Source organism: Pantherophis guttatus, chromosome 6, assembly GCF_059756535.1.
Source record: "Pantherophis guttatus breed Tessera chromosome 6, ASM5975653v1, whole genome shotgun sequence".
NCBI lineage: Eukaryota > Metazoa > Chordata > Lepidosauria > Squamata > Colubridae > Pantherophis > Pantherophis guttatus.
In genome coordinates this window covers 46,073,102-46,094,078 of record NC_142068.1, presented here as the reverse complement: position 1 = coordinate 46,094,078, position 20,977 = coordinate 46,073,102, and the positions used below count along the sequence as shown (strand labels likewise).

General features: G+C 38.2%; 1 protein-coding gene across 5 annotated transcripts in view; it reads right to left on the bottom strand.

Moving 5' to 3' along the window:
* KCNIP2 (potassium voltage-gated channel interacting protein 2) overlaps positions 1 to 20,977 on the bottom strand; it is a 119,209-nt gene that overhangs the window by 36,418 nt on the left and 61,814 nt on the right. The window contains exon 1 of one of the 5 annotated variants that reach the window (XM_034439912.3): positions 11,437 to 12,399. The exons of the other annotated variants lie outside the window; for them this stretch is intronic. Coding sequence (XP_034295803.1) covers positions 11,437 to 11,554 — 118 coding nt within the window. The 5' untranslated portion in view covers positions 11,555 to 12,399. Of the gene's footprint in view, positions 1 to 11,436; positions 12,400 to 20,977 lie in introns of those variants that run through there. 5 annotated transcript variants of the gene reach the window in all.

Below are 20,977 nucleotides of genomic sequence, written 5' to 3'. Positions count from 1 at the left end.
CATGTTGTATGTACCACAGACAAAAGAAATTTAGACATAATGGCTGCATTCAAACAACAAAGAAAGCCAGTTTGGTCTATGGTTAAGGCACCAGCCTACAAACCCTTAGGCATGAAAGCTTGGGCCAAGTGATTTTTGGGCCAATCACTGTCTTTCAGAATAACTCGCCTCATAGGATTGTTCCAGGGAAAATAGGAGGAAGAAGGTGTATTGGGTATATTTACCATCTTGAATTATTTATGGAAGTAATAAAGGTTGGATAAAAATAAAATTTAAAAAATCCTGATCATGAAATTAATCTATTTTTTAGATTCACGAAACACATTGAAAATAACTAACCAGATATGCCAAATTTATAGAACAATTAAAGTGTTAACTATAAATTAAAACAAAAATCCAGCAATAGCATTAATCAAATTTAGCATATTGTACAAATGTAGCTGCTAGGGAATCCTTTGGTCCAGAAATACCTGAGCAACTTGTGATATATTATTGCAATACTGTCTATCCTGACAGGTTATCCCATGGTAACTGATTGCTGTTTGTTAGAGTCAAGATCTAAACATTAATAAGCTAGCTCTTAATGTTTCATTCTTCAGCTATTTATACTATCAATATCGTATCTGGATTCTTTACCAGGGAAACAGGTACATAGAGATATATCTAGAGCAGGGTGGCCTCTTGTGGCCATCTGGCAGAGCCAGATGCAAGATGAGCAAGAAAAATTAGTGGTTTGGAAAAAAGATAACTGCTTAAAATAGAAAAGGAAGGTAATTGCTATCTATCCACACCATATCATTTATTCCTCCACATTTTTTATTCAGGCTGCAGTTTTATACTATTTATCTATCCTGGGAGAAGTGGAAAAACTAGAAAGCCTGCTTTCTTCTCAATAGGTATGCATAGGAATGAATGCCTGTAAATCCAGACTGCAATTCAAAACTCAGTTACTCAAAAGTAGGCAGAGGTGAATTCTAAGTAGACCTGTGGATGATTGGGCTAGTGCTAGAATTTCATCTAGGTACAAATTGCAGTTGGCTTATGAGAATAAAGAAGCAAGGAACCGGTGATTTTCTGTTTTCAAAAATATAAAATGCAGCCATTTATCTAGCCTGCTGGTATCTAGTACCAGCAGGCTTACAGGTGTAATTCAAGATGCTGGCTGTCACCTCATGGCCTAAGGACCGGTTATCTAAGGGACCGTGTGTTTCCATAGTTTCTGCCTGACCTGCATGATCAGGCAGATTTGGCATGTTCCTGGTCCCATCTGTTAAACAGTGTCATCTGATAGGATCTAGGAAGCATGTCTTTTCTGTTCCAGCACCTGCCCTCTGGAAAAACATTTCCTCTGAGTTCCATCTGGCTACCACCCTGTTCATGTTTAGCTCTGCCTCAGGACTTTGATTACATTGAATGGTGGATTCTGTATACTGTACTGTTTTTAGAATGGATGATTGCTTTTCTTCCCAACATCCGTGTTTTTTATATATATATAATATTTGGTAAAGATTTCATTATTTCTATCATTCGGAATGATTCTAAAGTTGGATAGCCTTATAAAATACATACATACATACAACTTCTGATGTTATGAAATTACCTTGGAGCTCTTCTAGTGCAGCTTCCTGCTTTGAGTAGGTATTTTTATACAATACTAAACAAATAGCTATCCAAACTTTGCTTGAAAACCTGCAATGATTGAGGACTCAAAACTCCAGTAGGTAGGCTGTCCACTGTTCAATAGATCTTGCAGCCAGGAAATTCTTCCTTATTTTAAGTTTGGATCTCTGTCTGTAAAGCTTCTACCCATGATTCTTGTCCTCAGGAATCATGGAGAATGGTCTATATCTTCTACCTTGTGACAGTCCTTCAAGTATTTGAAAATTACTATCACATCTCTCCTTAGCCTTTAGGCTAAGTATATCTAGTTTCTTAAAACAGTTCTTCATAGGAGCCTCCAAACCCCTCACAATCTTTCATCATGTTTTATTGTATTTTCATGACCAGATCTGGAACCCTGTATTCCATATGTTAGTTAGTTCCATAACTGAGGCTTAAAATTTAAAGAATAATAATTGTGCTATGCAAGTCTTGTTGATGGGACAATTGAAAGAGACTTAGAGGCAGTGTCTCGCCCCCAAACAGCAGAGGTCCTCTTGGCCTAGCCCTGCTATTAGCACAGGCACAGGAGGCAGAAAGAAATTCAGAATTATATATAAGAAGTATCCCCTCAAACAGTCACATAACCTTTTGTACATGATTCATCCATTCTACACTCCCAGGAGGAGAAACTTTTGCAAAATATTGCACAGAATATACAAGGAAGGCATAAAGAAGGTATCAACATGAAATTACTTGTATCAAACAGCAGGACTTACGACCAAAATTGAGCCCAAAATTTATGTTGCTAAGTGAGACATTTGTCATCATTGTCTCAGTTATATTTGTTAAAATTAAGTGAATTTTACCCCATTTTACAGCCTTTCTTGCCACAGATGTTAAGTGAATCACTGCAGTAGTTAAGTTAGTAACATGGTTGTTGAATCTGGCTTTCCCATTGATTTTGCTTGTCAAAAGGCCGCAAAAGGGGATCACATTTTATTTTATTTTATTTTATTTTATTTTATTTTATTTTATTTTATTTTATTTTATTTTATTTTATTTTATTTTATTTTATTTTATTTTATTTTATTTTATTTTATTTTATTTTATTTTATTTTATTTTATTTTATTTTATTTTATTTTATTTTATTTTATTTTATTTATATGCCGCCCTTCTCCGGAGACTCAGGGCGGCTTACAGTGCGTTAAGCAATAGCCTTCATTCTTTTGTATATTTATACAAAGTCAGCTTATTGCCCCCACAATCTGGGTCCTCATTTAACCTACCTTAGAAAGGATGGAAGGCTGAGTCAACCTTGAGCCTGGTAAGATTCGAACCTGCAGAAATTGCAGCAGCTGTGTTAATTACAGGGTGCATTAAACCACTGTACTACCAAGGCTCACATGACTTTGAGACACTGTGACTGTCATAAATATCAGTCAGTTGTCAAGCATCTGAATTTTGATCAGGTGATTATGGGGAAGCTAATGGTCATAAGTGTGAAAACTGGACATAAATCAGTTTTTTCAGTGCCATTGTAACTTTGAATGGTCACTAAATGAATAATTGTAAGTTGAGGACTACCTTTACAATACCGTCTACTCAGTGGTAAAATCCTCCGCAGGTTTCCATTGGTTTGCTGCCCACGCATGCGCAGTGCACCCCAAATGCATGCTTCATGCAGGAAAAGGAGCCTTTTGAAGGTAAGTAGAACAGTGAGGGGAAGGAACAGCTGTGCCGCGTGATTTAGATTAGCTAGAAAGCAGGATTTCCTGCTTTCTAGCAAATATAAATCGTGCGGCACAGCTGATCATCGGAAATACCAGTTTGGATGAACCGGTAGCTTTTTTTTACTACCGGTTCACCCGAACTGGCTCGAACCGGTAGCATTTCAGCCCTGCCTCTACTGGCCTAAAAAGAGAGTCACTTTAAAAAAGAGTTATGAAGTACAGCAGGTACCTAAACTAGGCTGATTTTTTAGCCATGATGTCCACAAGGAAATCTGAAGTTTTGAACCAGTTACTTAATAGACTAGACTAATTTAGAATCAGATTTAATATTCAACACCCAATAATGGACCAAATCTTGAACCATCCTCTGCAAAGATGAATCTCCTATAGCTACTCATATCCCCAGCCATACAAGAACAAAAAATGGACGATTCTAAGACTTCAGAATTAATGAACCTCTCTTAAGAGCAGATTCAGCTTTGAAACTTTTAAAAAACTTTGATTGCAAATGTTTGCTACAAAAATAGTTATTCTAGTAGAAATAGTTAACAGTTCATTTGATCTGTACTACTTTCAAAAAGTTCATTTTGCATCTTCCCACCCCAAAGTCAGATTACTCATACTGTTCTAAGCACTTCTTAAAAGTTTTCATACAGTGATGTAGCTTCTTTAGGGCCCTTGGACATAGCAGAGCAATCACCAATCTGCTTGCAGAATGAGAATTCTGTAACTTTGGTTTGCTAATAATATAATACTATTTAATAAACTAGATATATTCCACAAAAATTTTAATATAATCTAATTGAATACATTGGTTTTTAATATAAGCTCCTGTAGTTATAAATAAAATAATTTAAGTCTTTAGCCACCCATAAAAGTATGATTTTACCATTGTTATAATGATTGTAGGAAAGTTAAAGCATTTAAGATAATAACATACTTTTTACAATTTCTTTCTGAATATAAATAAGTTCCAAATTTTATCAATGTTTCTTTTCTCCATTTTAAAGCTTATTATGTTCAAAAATTATGCAAAAAGATTATGTTTCAAAGAAAGGTCTTGGATTGTGATTAAAAATAGTTAAACATTTCAACTTCCATTAGTATAATGGTATGTGGGAATGATCTTGAGAAACAGAGGAAAGAGATGCTGCCTAGGGAATGATTAGATAAGAGGATGCACAGTCCACAGCTACATAATGGGCAGAAAGGCACTTCCCTAACTTCTCAGGATGAAAAAGAGACAGCAGGATATTTGTACTATCAGACTTGAAAGATTCCATTAATGTAGCCTTACAATAATGTAGGATTAGCTCATCTGGTCAGTTTCCCTTCTGGACTATCTAAGAAGGCTGACAATTATACAGTGCTGTACAGTTTGCAGCAGATGAAGTGTCCAGGGTGCTGAAACTGTTGTTCATACCTGTTCGAGGGACAAGATTCAGTACTTCGATAACACAGCTACCTGAATAATAAACAGTATTAAGTTGAAAGAAGTTGCATTTATTTTATACCCTCTAAAAATTCACCTCCTCTTGTGAAAGACATGACACTGCAGGAGACACAAACACTAGCACAAACATTTTCAACACCAATGGACTAGAAACCAGGGCACATTACTGGTAATAAGGACACACTTCTTTCTATCCCTCCCTCCTTTCATTCAGATTGAGTGCAATAGGATATTTTGGTCTGACTGGTGTAACCATCAAATCATGCCTGATAGGATATATATAAACTCGTGTTAACCATGAGTTTCCTGATTAAATTGCAATCGCATAGGAAGGAAAACAGCAATAGCCCAGAAATGAGATCACAACTGCAATACACAGGGCTGAAAAGTTTTATTTATACATTTGTTAAATGTATATCTTCTTTGAGGATATCAACGTAGCATACATACCATTCTTCTTCCAATATGTACCCAGAGCAACCCTATGAAATACAATAAGTCAGACTGCGAGAAAGTGACTGACTCAAAGTCAAAATAAAAAGGCTATTAAAAAGGAAATTTTGTTTCAGAAGAGAAATTTGTTTTTCATACAAGTTAAAATGCACAAAATTGTCACCATAGTATCAATATTAATTGTGTTCACACTGGCATCTGATTTATGAGTTATGCTATATCCTTACCCACATATAAAACCTTAGTAGATAAATCTACTGTATCATATTGATGCATATAAGTAAAGTTCCTGATGTTAAGTGAAAGCTAAGCAGAATTTTCTCATTTAACAAAATAATATCACATTTATCTCACTGCCCACTACTTCAAAATCTATATTTAAATCATGTGTATAAAGCAGTTGGAGATGTATGTGTGTTAAATTTCATATTCCTATTTTCAGGTATAATTAGTAATTTCATGAGTCAAGTGCCTGTAGAAACTGTCAAGACAGTCTTATAAAACTGCAAATTAGAACAAAAGACTGCACAAGGAAGACATTTCTTAATTAGCATTCATTAGGAACTAGATTTGAACAGCCATTGAATTTACAGTAAACAGAGACAATAAAAAGAACATATCTGATAAGCTCAGATTTTGCAGTTTTTTACTCAGTTCTACTTTCAAGATGGCTTCATTTTGATTATGGAAATGACCATAATTATCATAATATAAAATTGAGCACATGTTTTTATGATGCTTGACCTTTACATATGAGGATTTAGCTGATTCTAATTATTAAGTTGGAATTGATGGCAATCTAAACACAGTGGACAAGCTATCAGTAGAGGCATCAAGAAATATTTTATATTGGCCATGCTGACTGCAAATTCTGGGAACTGTAGTTCTAGTGTTATCTAGAGTGTTATCTAATTGGGAAAGCCTGGTATAGATCATTAGTAAAAAGCAATTCCATATGTGCCTTTACTTTATATACTTTGTGCATATAACATTAAGGTCATTGAAGCAAAAATGAATAAGCAACACTACATCAGTGCCACTGGTTTATTTCAACATGTTCAGGAGTCCATGGAAAAGAAAAGAATGGATGGATGGATTTCTATAGCCGCCCATCTCAACAAGTGACTTTGGGCAGCATACATTATAATGTAACATGGAGTAAGGTGGCTATGTGTTTACAAATTGTTCCTCTTTTTTGCATGAATAGGAGTAGAGAAGCACAATGACTTATGTTAGTGCAATACATACAGCAGCTCAGGGCAGGGCAATAATTTTTGCTCCTTATTCTCATCATTTCAATGCCAGTAGGTCAATTCTGATTGCAGAAAATCTTCAAATTATTTTCTAGAATTGGGGAACAGAACTGACAGTGTGAATGTGCCCTATATCATTTATGAAAATGAATGCATATTAATTCTATCTTTAAAAAAGGTCTAACATGCATTGTTGCCTCTAGACAAATTGAGCAGCACATATAAATCTAATAAATAAATTGTCCTTTGTGTACATGCTAAATAAATAATACACATTACAATAGTAACGACTTTAGAATACCATCCAAATCAGAGGTCATCAAACTTGGCAGTTTTAAGACTTGTGGACTTCAACTCCCAGAATTCTCCATGCTCCATGCTCTATGCTGGCTGGAGAATTCTGGGAGCTGAAGTCCACAAGTCTTAAAGCTGCCAAGTTTGAAGACCTCTGATCTAGATAGAAATAACCTGCTATCCTTGAATCCATCAAACCCAGAATACAAAGGTTTTAGCTACAACAACATAGGACTTTATATAACATGGTAGAATGAGATCACCTAATCTAGTTCCCTGCTCAGTACAGGAATTCCCAGAAAGAAATAACATTGGATGAACACAAAAAAGTTGGCAGCACATGGTAGTGATTTCCTTCCTTACGCTCTGCTCATGAAATACTGTATAAGGCCTTGTCTTAATTGTTTCCAGAATCACTGACTCTGTACTCTATACTCAGCTGTGTTTCCTGCTACATCTGTCTTTTGGAGAGCTACATGCTGGTTAGAAATGAATGACTACAAGGTACAGTAAGTATCTGTATTACTCCTTCTTTTTTGGCAGTTCCTCTGGACTCAGTCAAAGGGATATAATTTAGGATAGTGACACCCATACAGTTTCTCCCCAAAAGCTGAAACTAGAAGCAAGGCATAAAGATTTACTAAATTCCCCCACTGAAGCTCACTTTTTTTCTTTTCCATTATATGGTACCTCAGAATTTTTCTACTACTAAGATGGACTATGCATTAACATTCAAAAGGAAGAGATAATTCCAGTTCCATTACATACAATTATAATAGTGTTCCTGGCACAGGAGCTAGTTACAGGACTATCCCATTAAAACATCTGCATTTTCTCTCATGCAGAAATATCTTTGGTCTCAGATTCCCATCCTTATAATGGAAGTGATAATGACTTTCTTCACAGAGATATTTGAAGCAATGAGATAATGAACAGTAAAATACTTGGCACACTGAAACTGTGAACAAATTATTTATAATGAGTGACATTACTCTGAATGTTTTACACCAGATTCATAAAGAAATTATCAACAAATATCTCCAATAATGTGGAACACACAATCTACAAATTAGGTAGGATGAGATAAGACTCTAAAATGACCTTGGTAGTTTTTTAAACAGTTTTTTGTTTTAACAAAAACAAATAAATCACATTTGTTTTCCTAGTTATACCTGGTCTCCTGGTCTGATTTCTTAGCAGCCTTGAGTATCACTGATCATTAAATTTTTCTGAGCTACAGGTAGTTGCAAGGATTGGGGGGGAGCAGTGTTTTGATGTGCTTTTCTCTTCTGAGTGGTCAGTCTAATCAGTAGGGATAGTAAGGAGAAGTCAAGCCCTCAGGAAATCTGCCAAATGATCTCATAGGCCTTGGTTCTCAGTCTTCTGTTGTTTAATACCTTCATGAAGCTGCTAGAAGAAACCAACCATCAGCTTTTGGTAAGGCATTGTCAGCGTACTGATAATACTCATTTATACATCTGAACTCTGGGCCAGGCAGACTTGAGGAGCCAGTGCTTTGAGGATGTTAGAATCTGAATGGGGAGAAACAAAACTGAATCTCAATCAGTTGTCATGATGATGGATTTGAAAGACAGTTATTTCCATGGCTAGGCAGTAGAGTTCATTCTCCAAGTCAGAGGTTGTTGTGACTCTGACCCCCGAGCCCATTTTATCGAAGGGAGAAGACTCCGAAAATGAAGGAGAGGAGTTGGCAAGGCCTCCCTCTCCAGGAGCCTCCTCTCTGGCAATGCCTCAGGTGTCTTCCGAAGGAGAAGAGATAGGCCAGGAGCCAGGCACTTCCGAGCAGCCGCAGTTAAACAGCAACAGAGATAAGTCTTGGCTGGATCCCCAACACCGTCAGAAAGACAAGCGCATGCAGCAGAGAAGGAGGCGTGCCAGAGATTAAGCTGAGTCACTAGACCACACCCCACAGGGGATAAAAGGGGGTGTGTTGGCCATTCAGGCTTTGTGATGGACAAAACTGAAAGCTAGAAAGTCATTCTGCATTTTTGGAACTTTGTTATATGCTCTGCTTGGACTGATTTTTTGGACTGGACTTGACTATTCTTTGGCTTTTGTGGACTTTGATGTTTTCGGTTGGAGGAGATAAACCTCCCTTTGTAAGTAAAGACTGTTGGCAAGCAGCCACTGGGTTGCTGCCAATTCTGTTATCAAAGCAAATTCTTGTCTGCTGGTTTATTTTAACTCTTGGTCAACTGCTGGTGTGCGTGTGTGAGATGGGGACAGAACAGAGGTGACCTGCAATCCAGGGATTCACTTGGATTCATAGCTTGATCAGCAAATGAAAGCTGTGGCCAGGAGACCCTTTATACAGTTGTATCTTGTGCACCACTTGCACCTATGTGTGGAATAGGTTTGCTTTAGTTGTTTTGTAGCTTTAACTCATTCCCCACTGTGTTACCCACAAAGACTATTTGGACGTTTCAACTAGTCCATCATGTTGTGGCCCAAGTAATCATATACATATCTAGGTTTGTGGTGACATATTCATTGACCCTTATTGATTGTAGTTTTTTTTTTTAATTTGATTTATATGCCACCCTTCTCAGGAGACTCAGAGTGGCTTACAATGCGCTAAGCAATAGCCTTCATTCTTTTGTATATTTATACAAAGTCAGCTTATTGCCCCCACAACTGGGTCCTCAATTTACCTACCTTAGAAAGGATGGAAGGCTGAGTCAACCTTGAGCCTGGCGAGATTTGAACCTGCAGTAATTGCAGGCAGCTGGTCTTAATAACCAGCTTAATAACAGGGTGCCTTAGACCACTGTACTACCAAGGCTCTTTAATAATTTAATAAACTGTGGTGATAAAAACTATGATTTAACATGTGTGTGTGTAGTCTTGGCATGTTTTTCCTGGATTCACAGTGTTTTATATTACTTGGGCAAGAAATTAGTGGTTGTTTAGCTGTGGACAGGAATTCAGGGATGTTTTAAAAACAGAAAGTGATGGTAATTTCAACAACTGTACTGGTTAAATTAGTGTGGTGTACTATTGGGTCATTTTCTTGGTGCTGAATGACAATGGCTGAGAGAAGGCAGTAGCCATATGCCAATAATCTGGTCCCTTCTGATAATTTGAATAGAGTCATAATAATTCATTATTTTACTAATGCAGTAGCTTCTTTTGAGCCTTATAGCCCCTCAATTTACTGAACATAGATCTCTCTTTGGGAAATGATCTTCTTGATGCAGAAGATAATCTTCCACTCTCCAATTAATTGACAATTTAAATAGGTACAATTCTTCCAAGCAAATCTCTCAAAAAATTCCCTTATATTCAGAAGGGAATACAGCTAGAAAATAGAGGCATCTCTCTGGTTCAGCCTTCAATGAAGATCATTCAGCATCCATTTAAAATTGCTGTTCATTCCTGTCCTGGAGATACTGCCTTCAGGCTATGTCCAATCTCTAAATAGTAATGTTTCACTTCACTGTTCCATATGTGTGTATGTTCATGTGTACAAAATTGTACTGTAAAATAAAATGGTAAAAAGAAAACTCGGTCAAAGCTTCTGCAATTTGTTATGCAATAATAAAGAATTAGGAGCTGCTTCAAAGAATGGAGAGCAAAGGGACACACCTCCCCTCTCCAATATTGCTAGCATCACAGACATTAGCATGACGGAAGAAGAGATTATGGCAACTCTCTGTAAAGTGTCAGCTAAAGCAACCCTGGAAAATTGATACAATTGTAGTCCCATCTCTAGGGTTTTACAGATGTTATGGCAAATAATATCTACAAATCTCAATTTTACAGGCAAACTGTTGGAAACAAAAACTATGTATTTTATTTCCCTAACAAAGTGAACAGACATTTGTATATGATGCATATAGTTCAGTCTGTGCAGTTCCAGGAGTTGAATAAGAAAGCATTAAATTCAGAAGCTAAGCTTATTTAACACACATAATACAGTCATTAATAACTAAAGAGGGCATATTCAGAATGCTTCACCCTATTCCCCCCCCCCCCATGGCAACTGATACTGGAATTTAGATTTCAAGGTTTTCAGAACAAAAGAAGGAACTGAGTTCCACAAATTCTAAATGCAGAAATTTAGATACAGAGAATGTCCATCAGACCATAGATCAGTTTGGCATGAGGGTTTTTTTTTAAAAGGGAATTGTGCTGGTTTAGAAGGAAGGCCACCATAGCCCAGTATTTTATTCCCACTATGACCAGTCAGAAAAATCTATAAAATACGGTATAAGTAAAATAGCCTCCTCTTAAGGATGCACTTTTGCAACTATAGCAAGAAGAACATTGCTTTCAACACAAAACACTGATGCACGATCATTATATGATCATTATCAGAAGTCATCAATATCCCTGAAAAAAAATTAAGTCCTTGTGGATCATTAGCTTCCTATATGGTGGGGATATTCCCAAGAAAATGGGTACCTGAGAAAGAGTAGATGCTACTGAAGAAAAGTAGTTATGCAAGAAATATGCTGATAGTTCAGAATGGAAAAAGGACTAAAAACAAGGGAAAGAAACCAAGAGTGAAGGAGGTTGGGGGGCCCTTCTCCCACTTTCACAGACGTGTCTGCCTGCCTGCCTATTTGTCTGCTATGCAAGAAGCCATTCCTTTCTGCCCACTGCCAGGTCCTCCCAGCCCACACCTACCTTCAATGCCACTGAGGATCTTGAAGCATTTTGTAGTGAACCAGTAGGATATGATCAGGAGAATGATGATCAGGGAGGCATACAGGAGGCTGTCACTATGGGGGGATTCCTTCTCCATATCGCCATGCCAGGTATGTCCCCTCTTCTCCTTTTGCCTGGGCTCCCTGAGTCTCTGTTACATTAGCTTCTCCAAGGCAATCTAGAGCTCTCAGCCATGCACATGAACCTGGCTCCCCTGACCAATTACGTTAATTGCTCTCCTCCAACACATGGCGCCTATCTAAAAATAACTGGCTGGCCCGGGGGGAGCTGGGGGGGGCGTACAAGAGATAGGAAGAGAAGATATGTTATTGGATCAAGATTGGGCCCTGTTCCACTGACACTTCCTCCATGAATTGGCTGCCATTCTTATTTCTCTAATGCTTGAGCCTTTTTCTGTTCCACAGCAATCATTTCTGCCTGGCTGATCAGAATTTCCCCCCTTTGTTTTTAGCGAGCTTTAATAATAATGAATTGGAAAATCTTAAACTGTACTTAATGATACTACATGTATTCAGTGATTACAAATGTTTGGCAGTTATTTTTCTTCGGCCTTTCTGGGAGACAGTGTAACTCTCCCCTCTGCGCAATATTGTCCTTCAGGAGTGTGAAGATAAGGAGCCAGAACCCCAGTGGTGGGTTTCTACCGGTTCGCCCCGGTTTGGGCGAACTGGTAGTAGCAGTGGCAGGAGGCTCCGCCCACCCACCCAGACGTCATGTGTGTGCAGAAGCGCCTGCTTCCAAACCGGTAGCGAACATAAGTGGAACCCTCTACTGCAGAACCCTAGCTATATAATCTCAATTTTCTCTTGTATTCATATTTGATTCTTCCTCATATAGTCCTTCCTTTAATACTATAGCCTACAGCTCAGGATAGTGAGTTGATTCACTATCCTAAATTCAGAGATTAATACTTTCTTCTTATTTAGTCCAGAAAGCCATAAAAGGTTGCCTATGACACCCTCAACATAGCTTGAGAACATGTGATGCTGCCAATTTCCTAAGCTAACAGGCACGGAATTGGTCAGCAGTTGTAATATCATGTGTATAGTACTCTGAAATTCATGGTTGTAGAAAGGGGGAATCTAAATTTATTAAACAAAGAGATTCTATCAAGTTAGACCAATGTTTTAACTAGCTCAGTAGTAGTAATATATGTCTATGATTTCTTTCTCAGCCATATCTAGAGAACGGATAGAATCTCATATCAGTTGCTAGTGCAGTTATATTGAAATTACAAATTCAGAAGAATTATTTTGCAAAGTTACATGTGCAAGTATATTTATACACAGAGTCATTTAATTTTCATTCACCTCCAAATATCTAAAACATTTGCATCTAAGCACAACAATTAAACAAATGGACAAAAACAGTTCAATAAAGAATAAAAACATCAGTTATGTGAATTGTGATAGATCATTGGCATCCTTCAGTCTCAAGAGACTATGATATCGTGCTCTGGAAAGAGGTCCTAAAACAGCATCTAGTGTGACTAAAAAGGCCAATTTGAGAGCGGCAATCCCTTCCACACTGAGGGCAGATACATTCTGTCTCCTGCCCAGCCCCCAGATTTCGCTGGTCCCTCTTTGCCTCAGCCTGCCGAACAAGTGTCTCTTCGAATTGGAGAAGGCCATGCTGTGTCTTTAGCCTCCAAGCTGAACAATCAGAGGTCAAGTTCTTAATGTCCATTCCCAGGGCCTTTAGGTCCCTCTTGCAGATATCTTTATATCACAGCTGTGGTCTCCATCTGAGGTGCTTTCCCTGCACTAATTCTCCATACAGGAGATCTTTCGGAATCCGACCATCAGCCATTCTCATGACATGCCCCAGCCAGTCTAGACATCTGGGATATTATTGTGATAGTAGCTCTATCAAAGTAATTCTCCTGTCTTATGTTTACAATCATTCATCAAGCTTTCGTATCGCATAGATGTCTTTCTTCTGGCATGTATTCAGCGATAATGATAATCAATCTAGCAGATACTTAAAAGGGTCACGAGAGAACTTCAGCAATAACACCAATATTTGTTTGCATAGCAAATACCTTGGATATTTAATATCTTGGATCTTAAACACCATGGATCAGTCCACAAGACTAAATAGTCTTATCACTTTCTCCTTTGCTCACAGAAACACAGCATTTGTATTACACTAATGCTCTTTATTTCATTGTGGCTGCAGTGAAAGGCAGTTAATCTCTATGAAGATACAAACTATTGTCTAAAATGATCATTTCAAGAAATGTGCATGGTAAAATAAGGAGAAATAAGGCCAAGAATAAATGGGTGCTAAATGAAGGTGGACTAAATACAAAAGTGAAAGAAGTACGGAAAAAAATGTGTTAGAGATGGTTTAGTCATATAGAAAAAAATGAGTGGAGATCAAACTTCAATGCACATCTGTGAAGAAAAGAATGAATGACTTAAGAAGAAGGGATAATCAAGGAATTTCACATATCTAGTAATATTAATTTTGAGTTTAATACTACAGGGGTTTGAATTTGTGCTCTTTTAACTCATTATTTTTCTGGATATTTTATTCTGTGTTTCTGTATTATTTTTAATGCTGTTAGTTGCATAGAGTTCCTTGTGCATAGGCAGCAATATGGATTGAAAGAAAAATTTTAAAATATGGGAGAGATCCTAAAAAATACAGTAGTGAGCATTTTTAGGAAGAAAAGACAACGTATGTAATAATGGACAAATGTAGTAAAAGCAAGAATGGTTTGCTAAGACAGAAACGTATTTGTTGTTGTTAATTGCGAAGTCGTGTCCGACCTACTGCGACCCCATGGACAACGTTCCTCCAGCCCTTCCTGTCCTCAGCCATCCTCTGGAGTCCATTTAAACTCAAGCCGACTGCTTCAGTGACTCCATCCAGCCACCTCATTCTCTGTCGTCCCCTTCTTCTTTTGCCCTCAATCTTTCCCAGCATTAGGCTCTTCTCCAGTGAGTCCTTCCTTCTCATTATGTGGCCAAAGTATTTGAGTTTCATCTTCAGGATCTGGCCTTCTAAAGAGCAGTCAGGGTTGATCTCCTTTAGGACTGACCAGTTTGATTGCCTTGCAGTCCAAGGGACTCGCAGGAGTCTTCTCCAGCACCAGAGTTCAAAGGCCTCAATTCTTTGGCACTCAGCCTTTCTTATGATCCAACTTTCACAGCCATACATTGCAACTGGGAAAACCATAGCCTTAACTATACACACTTTTGTTGGCAGGGTAATGTCTCTGCTTTTTAGAATGCTATCTAGATTTGCCATAGCTTTCCTCCCCAGGAGCAAACATCTTTTAATTTCTTGGCTGCAGTCCCCATCTGCGGTGATCTTGGAGCCCAGGAAAATAAAATCTGTCACTACCTCCATTTCTTCCCCATCTATTTGCCAGGAATTGAGAAGGCCAGATGCCATGATCTTAGTTTTCTTAATATTGAGTTTCAAGCCAACTTTTGCACTCTCCTTCTTCACCAGCATCAAGAGGTTCTTTAGTTCCTCTTCGCTTACTGCCATTAGCGTGGTATCATCTGCATATCTGAGGTTGTTGATATTTCTCCCGGCAATCTTAATTCCAACTTTTGATTCATCTAGCCCCGTCTTTCTCATGATGTGCTCTGCATATAAGTTAAATAGGCAGGGTGACAGTATACAGCCTTACCAGACTCCTTTCCCAATTTTGAACCAATCAGTGGTTCCGTGTCCAGTTCTCACTGTTACTTCTTGACCTGCATATAGGTTTCTTAAGGGACAAATAAGATGGTCTGGTACTCCTATCTCTTTAAGAACTTGCCACAATTTGTTGTGATCCACACAATCAAAGGCTTTAGCATAGTCAATGAAGCAGATGTAGATGTTTTTCTGGAACTCCCAGCTTTCTCCATGATCCAGCGTATGTTGGCAATTTGTTGCTATACCTCTTGTACAATGTTGCTAACCTCCATCCATAATTCTTCAGGCACTCTGTCTATCAGGTCTAATTCATTAAATCTATTTGTCACCTCTACTGTATATTTATCAGGGATATGATTTAGTTCATACTAAAGTGGCCTAGTGCTTTTCCCTACTTTCTTCAATTTAAGCCTAAATTTTGCAATGAGAAGCTCATGATCTGAGCCACAATCAGCTCCTGGTCTTGTTTTTACTGACTGTATAGAGCTTCTCCATCTTTGGCTGCAGAACACATAGTCAATCTGATTTCTGTGTGGACTGTCTGGTGATTTCCATGTGTAGAGTCGTCTCTTGGGTTGTTGGAAAAGAGTGTTTGCTATGACCATCGTATTCTTTTGACAAAATTCTATCAGCCTGTGCCCTGCTTCATTTTGTACTCCATGGCCAAACTTGCCTGTTATTCTGGTTATCTTTTGGCTTCCTACTTTAGCATTCCAATCCCCCATGATGATAAGGATTTTTTGGTGTTAATTCTATAAGGTGCTGTAGGGCTTCATAGAACCGGTCAATTTCATCCTCTTCAGCACCAGTGGTTGGGGCATAGACTTGGATTACTGTGATATTGAATGGTTTGCCTTGGATTCAAACTGAGATCATTCTGTCATTTTGAGGATTGCATCCCAGTATTGCTTTTCCTATTCTTTTATTGATTATGAAGGCTATTCCATTTCTTCTGAGGGATTCTTGCCTGCAGTAGTATACCTGATGGTCATCTGAATTATATTCACCCATTCGTGTCCATTTTAGTTAGCTGATTCTTAAAATGTCGATGTTCAGTCTTGTCATCTCTTGTTTGACCACGTCCAGCTTGCCTTGATTCATGGATCTTATATTCCAGGTTTCTATGGAGAAAGAATCTTTACAGCATCGGACTTTCCTTTCACCACCAGATGCATCCACAGCTGAGCATCCTTTCGGCTTTGGCCCAGTCACTTCACACTTTCTGGCGCTACTAGTACTAGCCCTCTGCTCTTCCCCAGTAGCATATTGGACACCTTCCGACCTGAGAGGCTCATCTTCTAGTGTCATATCTTTTTGCCTTTTGATACTGTCCATGGGGTTTTCATGGCAAAGATACTGGAGTGGGTTGCCATTTCCTTCTCCAGTGGATCATATTTTGTCAGAACTCTCTGCTATGACCTGTCCATCTTGGGTGGCCCTGCACAGCATAGCTCATAGCTTCATTGAGCTATGCAAGCCCCTTCGCCACGACAAGGCAGTAATCCATGAAGGGGCAGAAACATAGAGACAGATATAATGAGTACTATTGATATAAATACAGGTGTAACTGCATTCTCTTTCCATTTTTTATTAAATGCCAATAATTTTTGGAGATACTAATTCTTCCTTCTTTTCCACAAAATGTCCTGGAAAGGAATAGCAGGAGACCACATATATATGTATGCAATTCAACTGAGGTGTATACAATACATATTTAATATGCTAGATGTAGGCAAAAGAGCTAAATTCATTAGAATTTAGCTAAATTCATTAGAAAAGTTATTAGATAGAAATGTTACTAAATAGATAGAAATGTCTATTGATCTAAAAAAGTAGTGAAAACCTCTCCTGGAATGATACTCATTTCCAAACAAAATAATGATTATGTTGAGTAAGTTGAATATTTTACAACTGAAGTTAATATATAGTACTATCATATATTTCTACAATTGTAGAAATGTAAGATAATGACATCTAGGGTGTATACATTTATGTTACTGTACCACTGAACACATCTAAGTTTGAAGAGCTTGGGATAAGTCATGTGATTACCTGTGCTTTTTGCTAGCATCTTGCCTCTACTTTTTAGTCACCTGCTTTTAGTTGCCACTCAATTGCCATTAAGCAGAGTGAGGCAGTTGCTTCACTCTGCGTAATGAAAGAGTTGGCCCTACTATCCTACTATACAATAACCTCAAAACCAAAAACCTCAAAACCAAGTGGAGAATTGTGACCCTCCAGTACTGCAGAACTAAACTCTCAGCAACCCCAGCAATGGGTGAGGATTACAGAAGTTGTATTTATGCAGCATTAGTTTCCCCAATCCTACATGCAGTTAATATTATTATTCCATTCAGTGCAGGTGGCAGGATTGAAGTTCAGAGAGAACTGATGAGCTAACACTACAAAACTAGCTCATGGAAGAAATAGTATTTGACCCACGGGCCCCTAGATTCCTAGTACAGTCACTTTTAGCCAACTCCTTCTGCATCCCCTTTCTGTTTAGAGAAGCCTAACAGTCACGAAATAAATTTAATCAAATGTTTCTTTTTCCTTGTATTGCAACAAAATAATTTCTGTCCATCCTTACATAGAGCTCAAGCCCAAGAACCAGGTGCTACTGTCTCTCTTTTCTCACTTCATCTGTAAAATATAGCTAAGCACGTATTCACTTTCTTTCTCACATATATACACTCAGCCACCCACCAGTTCCCTGGCAAGACAGCACTGGCATAGAGCTAAAATTAGCCAGTCACCCACCTGTCTGGGTATAAATAGAAAATTAAAGCAGCACATAAGCAAGGTTTCAAACTCTCTGAGCCCCAGCTGGGTACCACAATGCTTGATGCCTACCCTAGACTGCATTGAAAGCCAGTCCCTCCTGTCAGAGAGGCACAGGCATTTTGAGTCAAAGCCATTGCTATTAAATATAAAAGTCAAACAGAGCATGGGTTTCCATCCAGCACCTCATAAGAATCCTGCTTAAATATTCTCCACCCAAACAAGTGTTATCTAGACTCAGTGGACTGTAACCCTGGCTAGCCACCAGCTCTGATCCTCTTTGCTAGTTAGAGACAGGAGTTTTAGTCCATCTCATTCTGACAATGCCAGATGGAGAGAGGATCAGCTAAAGATGCTAAACAATTGATTATCCTACTGACAAACTCATAGCTTTTGGTATGGCTCCACAGTGGCCTCTAGAACATCTGGTAAATTATTCCAAGTTGAATGATTGGAATTTGTAAGTCTGTGCAGGGAATAACAGAAACCTTATTCCCAAAGGTTCAGATACAAAAGAGTTAAGAGAAAGAGAAAAAAGAGTTAAAAGAACCTTAGAATCTAACCTGTCAATCTTAAGTAGGAGGTAGAATCTATCAGAGACCAGGAAAACTGAATGCTACATAGCCAGATAGAAGCAAGAATCTCAGCTTTTAAAACAAGATCAAACTCGTGTTATCTTTGTGTTGCCTTTTCTGTCTGGCTCAAAGCCATATAGACACTGGCCTAATTCCCTGATGTAGTGGTTAATGCATAAGGCTAGAAACTGTGAGTTTTAGTCCTGCCCTGAGCATGAAACCAGCTGGGTTACCTTGGACCAGTCTCTTTCTCTTGGCTCTAGGAAGGAGGCAATGGCAAACCCCTTCTGAAAAACCTTGCCAAGAAAACTGTTCAGGCAGTCTTTAAGAATGGAACACAATTGAATGGGGGGGGGGGAATCCAAGGAGAGGAATCGGAGATCCGGGAAATATATAGCAATCCAAGTGGAAACTGGATGCTGAATTTTATTTTATGGAGAATGATCTGAGTTGTGTTTCCTTTATTATTCATTGCTTTATTTTGTTCTACCTGGGTTCTGCATATATGCATTCTTGGCTGGAGGAGCAGCCACTGAGATAAACCTTAATGACATCTCTCTTTCTTTTTTTCCACAGCTTCATTTTCCATTTAGCTTGTTAATCCTGATGTTTATAATAAAATCACACATTTTTTTTCATGAATCTGCCCTTTCATCCCAGGAATTTAGCCTTCATCACATGATCCAAGTACCATAAGCTACAGAAAAAAGAAGAAAAGCAGAAGCTAGTAGCAGCATTTATTGATTAAGCTCTCCCCCCAGAAATAGTGAGAAGGGGCAATGAGTTTATGAATGGAGGATCCAAAGAACCCATAATGGGATCCAGGCAACCTGGTTTATCAAATTCCTCTTGATGCATGTACCAACATGTCTCATTGCAGCCTGATTAGATGGAATACAGCTTTTGTTTCCCTAAGAAGCCTCTTCCATATATTCCCATTTATACAATGACAAACTAGACTCTCTCTTTCTAACTCTAAGTTTCTTTTAATAACCAAGTCATTATGAAGTCATTAACTTTAGCCACCAGATAATTCTTGACTTCTTTGGCTAGAGATACATAGAGATACATAGCTTCCTTACTTAGACAAAAGAGCTCAGTTTCTCCAAAGGGAGTGTAAGGGTACGTTGTGGAGGGGGAGGAAGGGAAGAGACGGTTTTATTGAAATCCAGACTGGAGTACCAGAGGGTCTTTGTGAAACTATCCTTTGCAATGAACTCCAAATACATCCTGATATCCAAGAGCTGATTCAAGCACATAATAAATAACTGGTTTAGGCAGGCTGACTGTAGATTTTACAATCATATAGATTGGGTCAGTATATAAACAAGTGAAATAAATAAGAATTTGGAATTCTTTGTCTTTCTTACATTCCCCCTTTCACACTAAATCCCTTTTCTACAGATTTACAGTCATTGATTTAATAAGAGAATTTCTCGTTAAAATCTTCTCATGTGAAACAGTATGGTTTTTTTTAGCTATCCCTTGTCTTTCATGATTGCCACATTTATTTCTGCCCCCCCCCCCCCCGAAGGATGAACTGAAGAGAGAAATTTTGGTAGAATAGCTAAAAATGAAGGTAGACTGACTAGGGAGTGTGAGGAAGTTCTATTCACTGGGGGTAGTTTGTCATAAACATATTTTATTGCACAGCTCTGGGAAGAAATGATCCTCCCTCTAAATCTGTAACAACCTCAAATTTTCATAATCTGACCCTCAGGCCCTATTCAGAAAGAAAACCCAAAGAAGTGAATTGCGCGTGCACATGACTGCTCACAGACAGAGAACGACAGGACAACTTGTTTCATAATACAAGAATATCTCAAAGAGGATATTGCAGTATATACATCATTTTATAATTTATATAATGGCAATGGATTCCGTAGAAAGTCCTCAGTTGCAACATGGATCAAGACTTAGTGACACTATAACTGCTTGAATACTGTATCCTGCTTTGGCATAGTTAGCTCATCCTTCTCCATTATGCTACCTTCGATATATGTTGGCTTCCATGTCCCATGGTTGTCAACTATTATGATGAATATGTTAGGAAGGAATGACTGGGGTGGAATTCCATAACCTCTACAAGGCATTATGTTAGGACGGGCAGACACTGTTGTTGGGAGCCTCTTTTCTCAGAGATGCTCATTCAGCCAGATTATTTTCTTTGCTAAGGTGATCTAATGAAGTATTATCATTTTTAGTTTTTTTTTTAATCTGTCCATTATCACAGTTAAATTTAGGTCACTGACAGTTGAATCTTATTATAGAACTACTGATCAGAGTGAAAGTCGATTATTAATAAAACTACATCCAAATATTGGCAAAAGGCTATTTTTGGCCACTGGTGTTTCTGCTTCAATCTGGTTATTTAATTAAGAATCTTTTCTCTTTGTCCAATGTCACCTATTCTAAGCAATTTGCAGGATACAAGACTGCCTGGACTATGAAATACCAGGAAAACTGGTTGCCATTGAACACGTAAT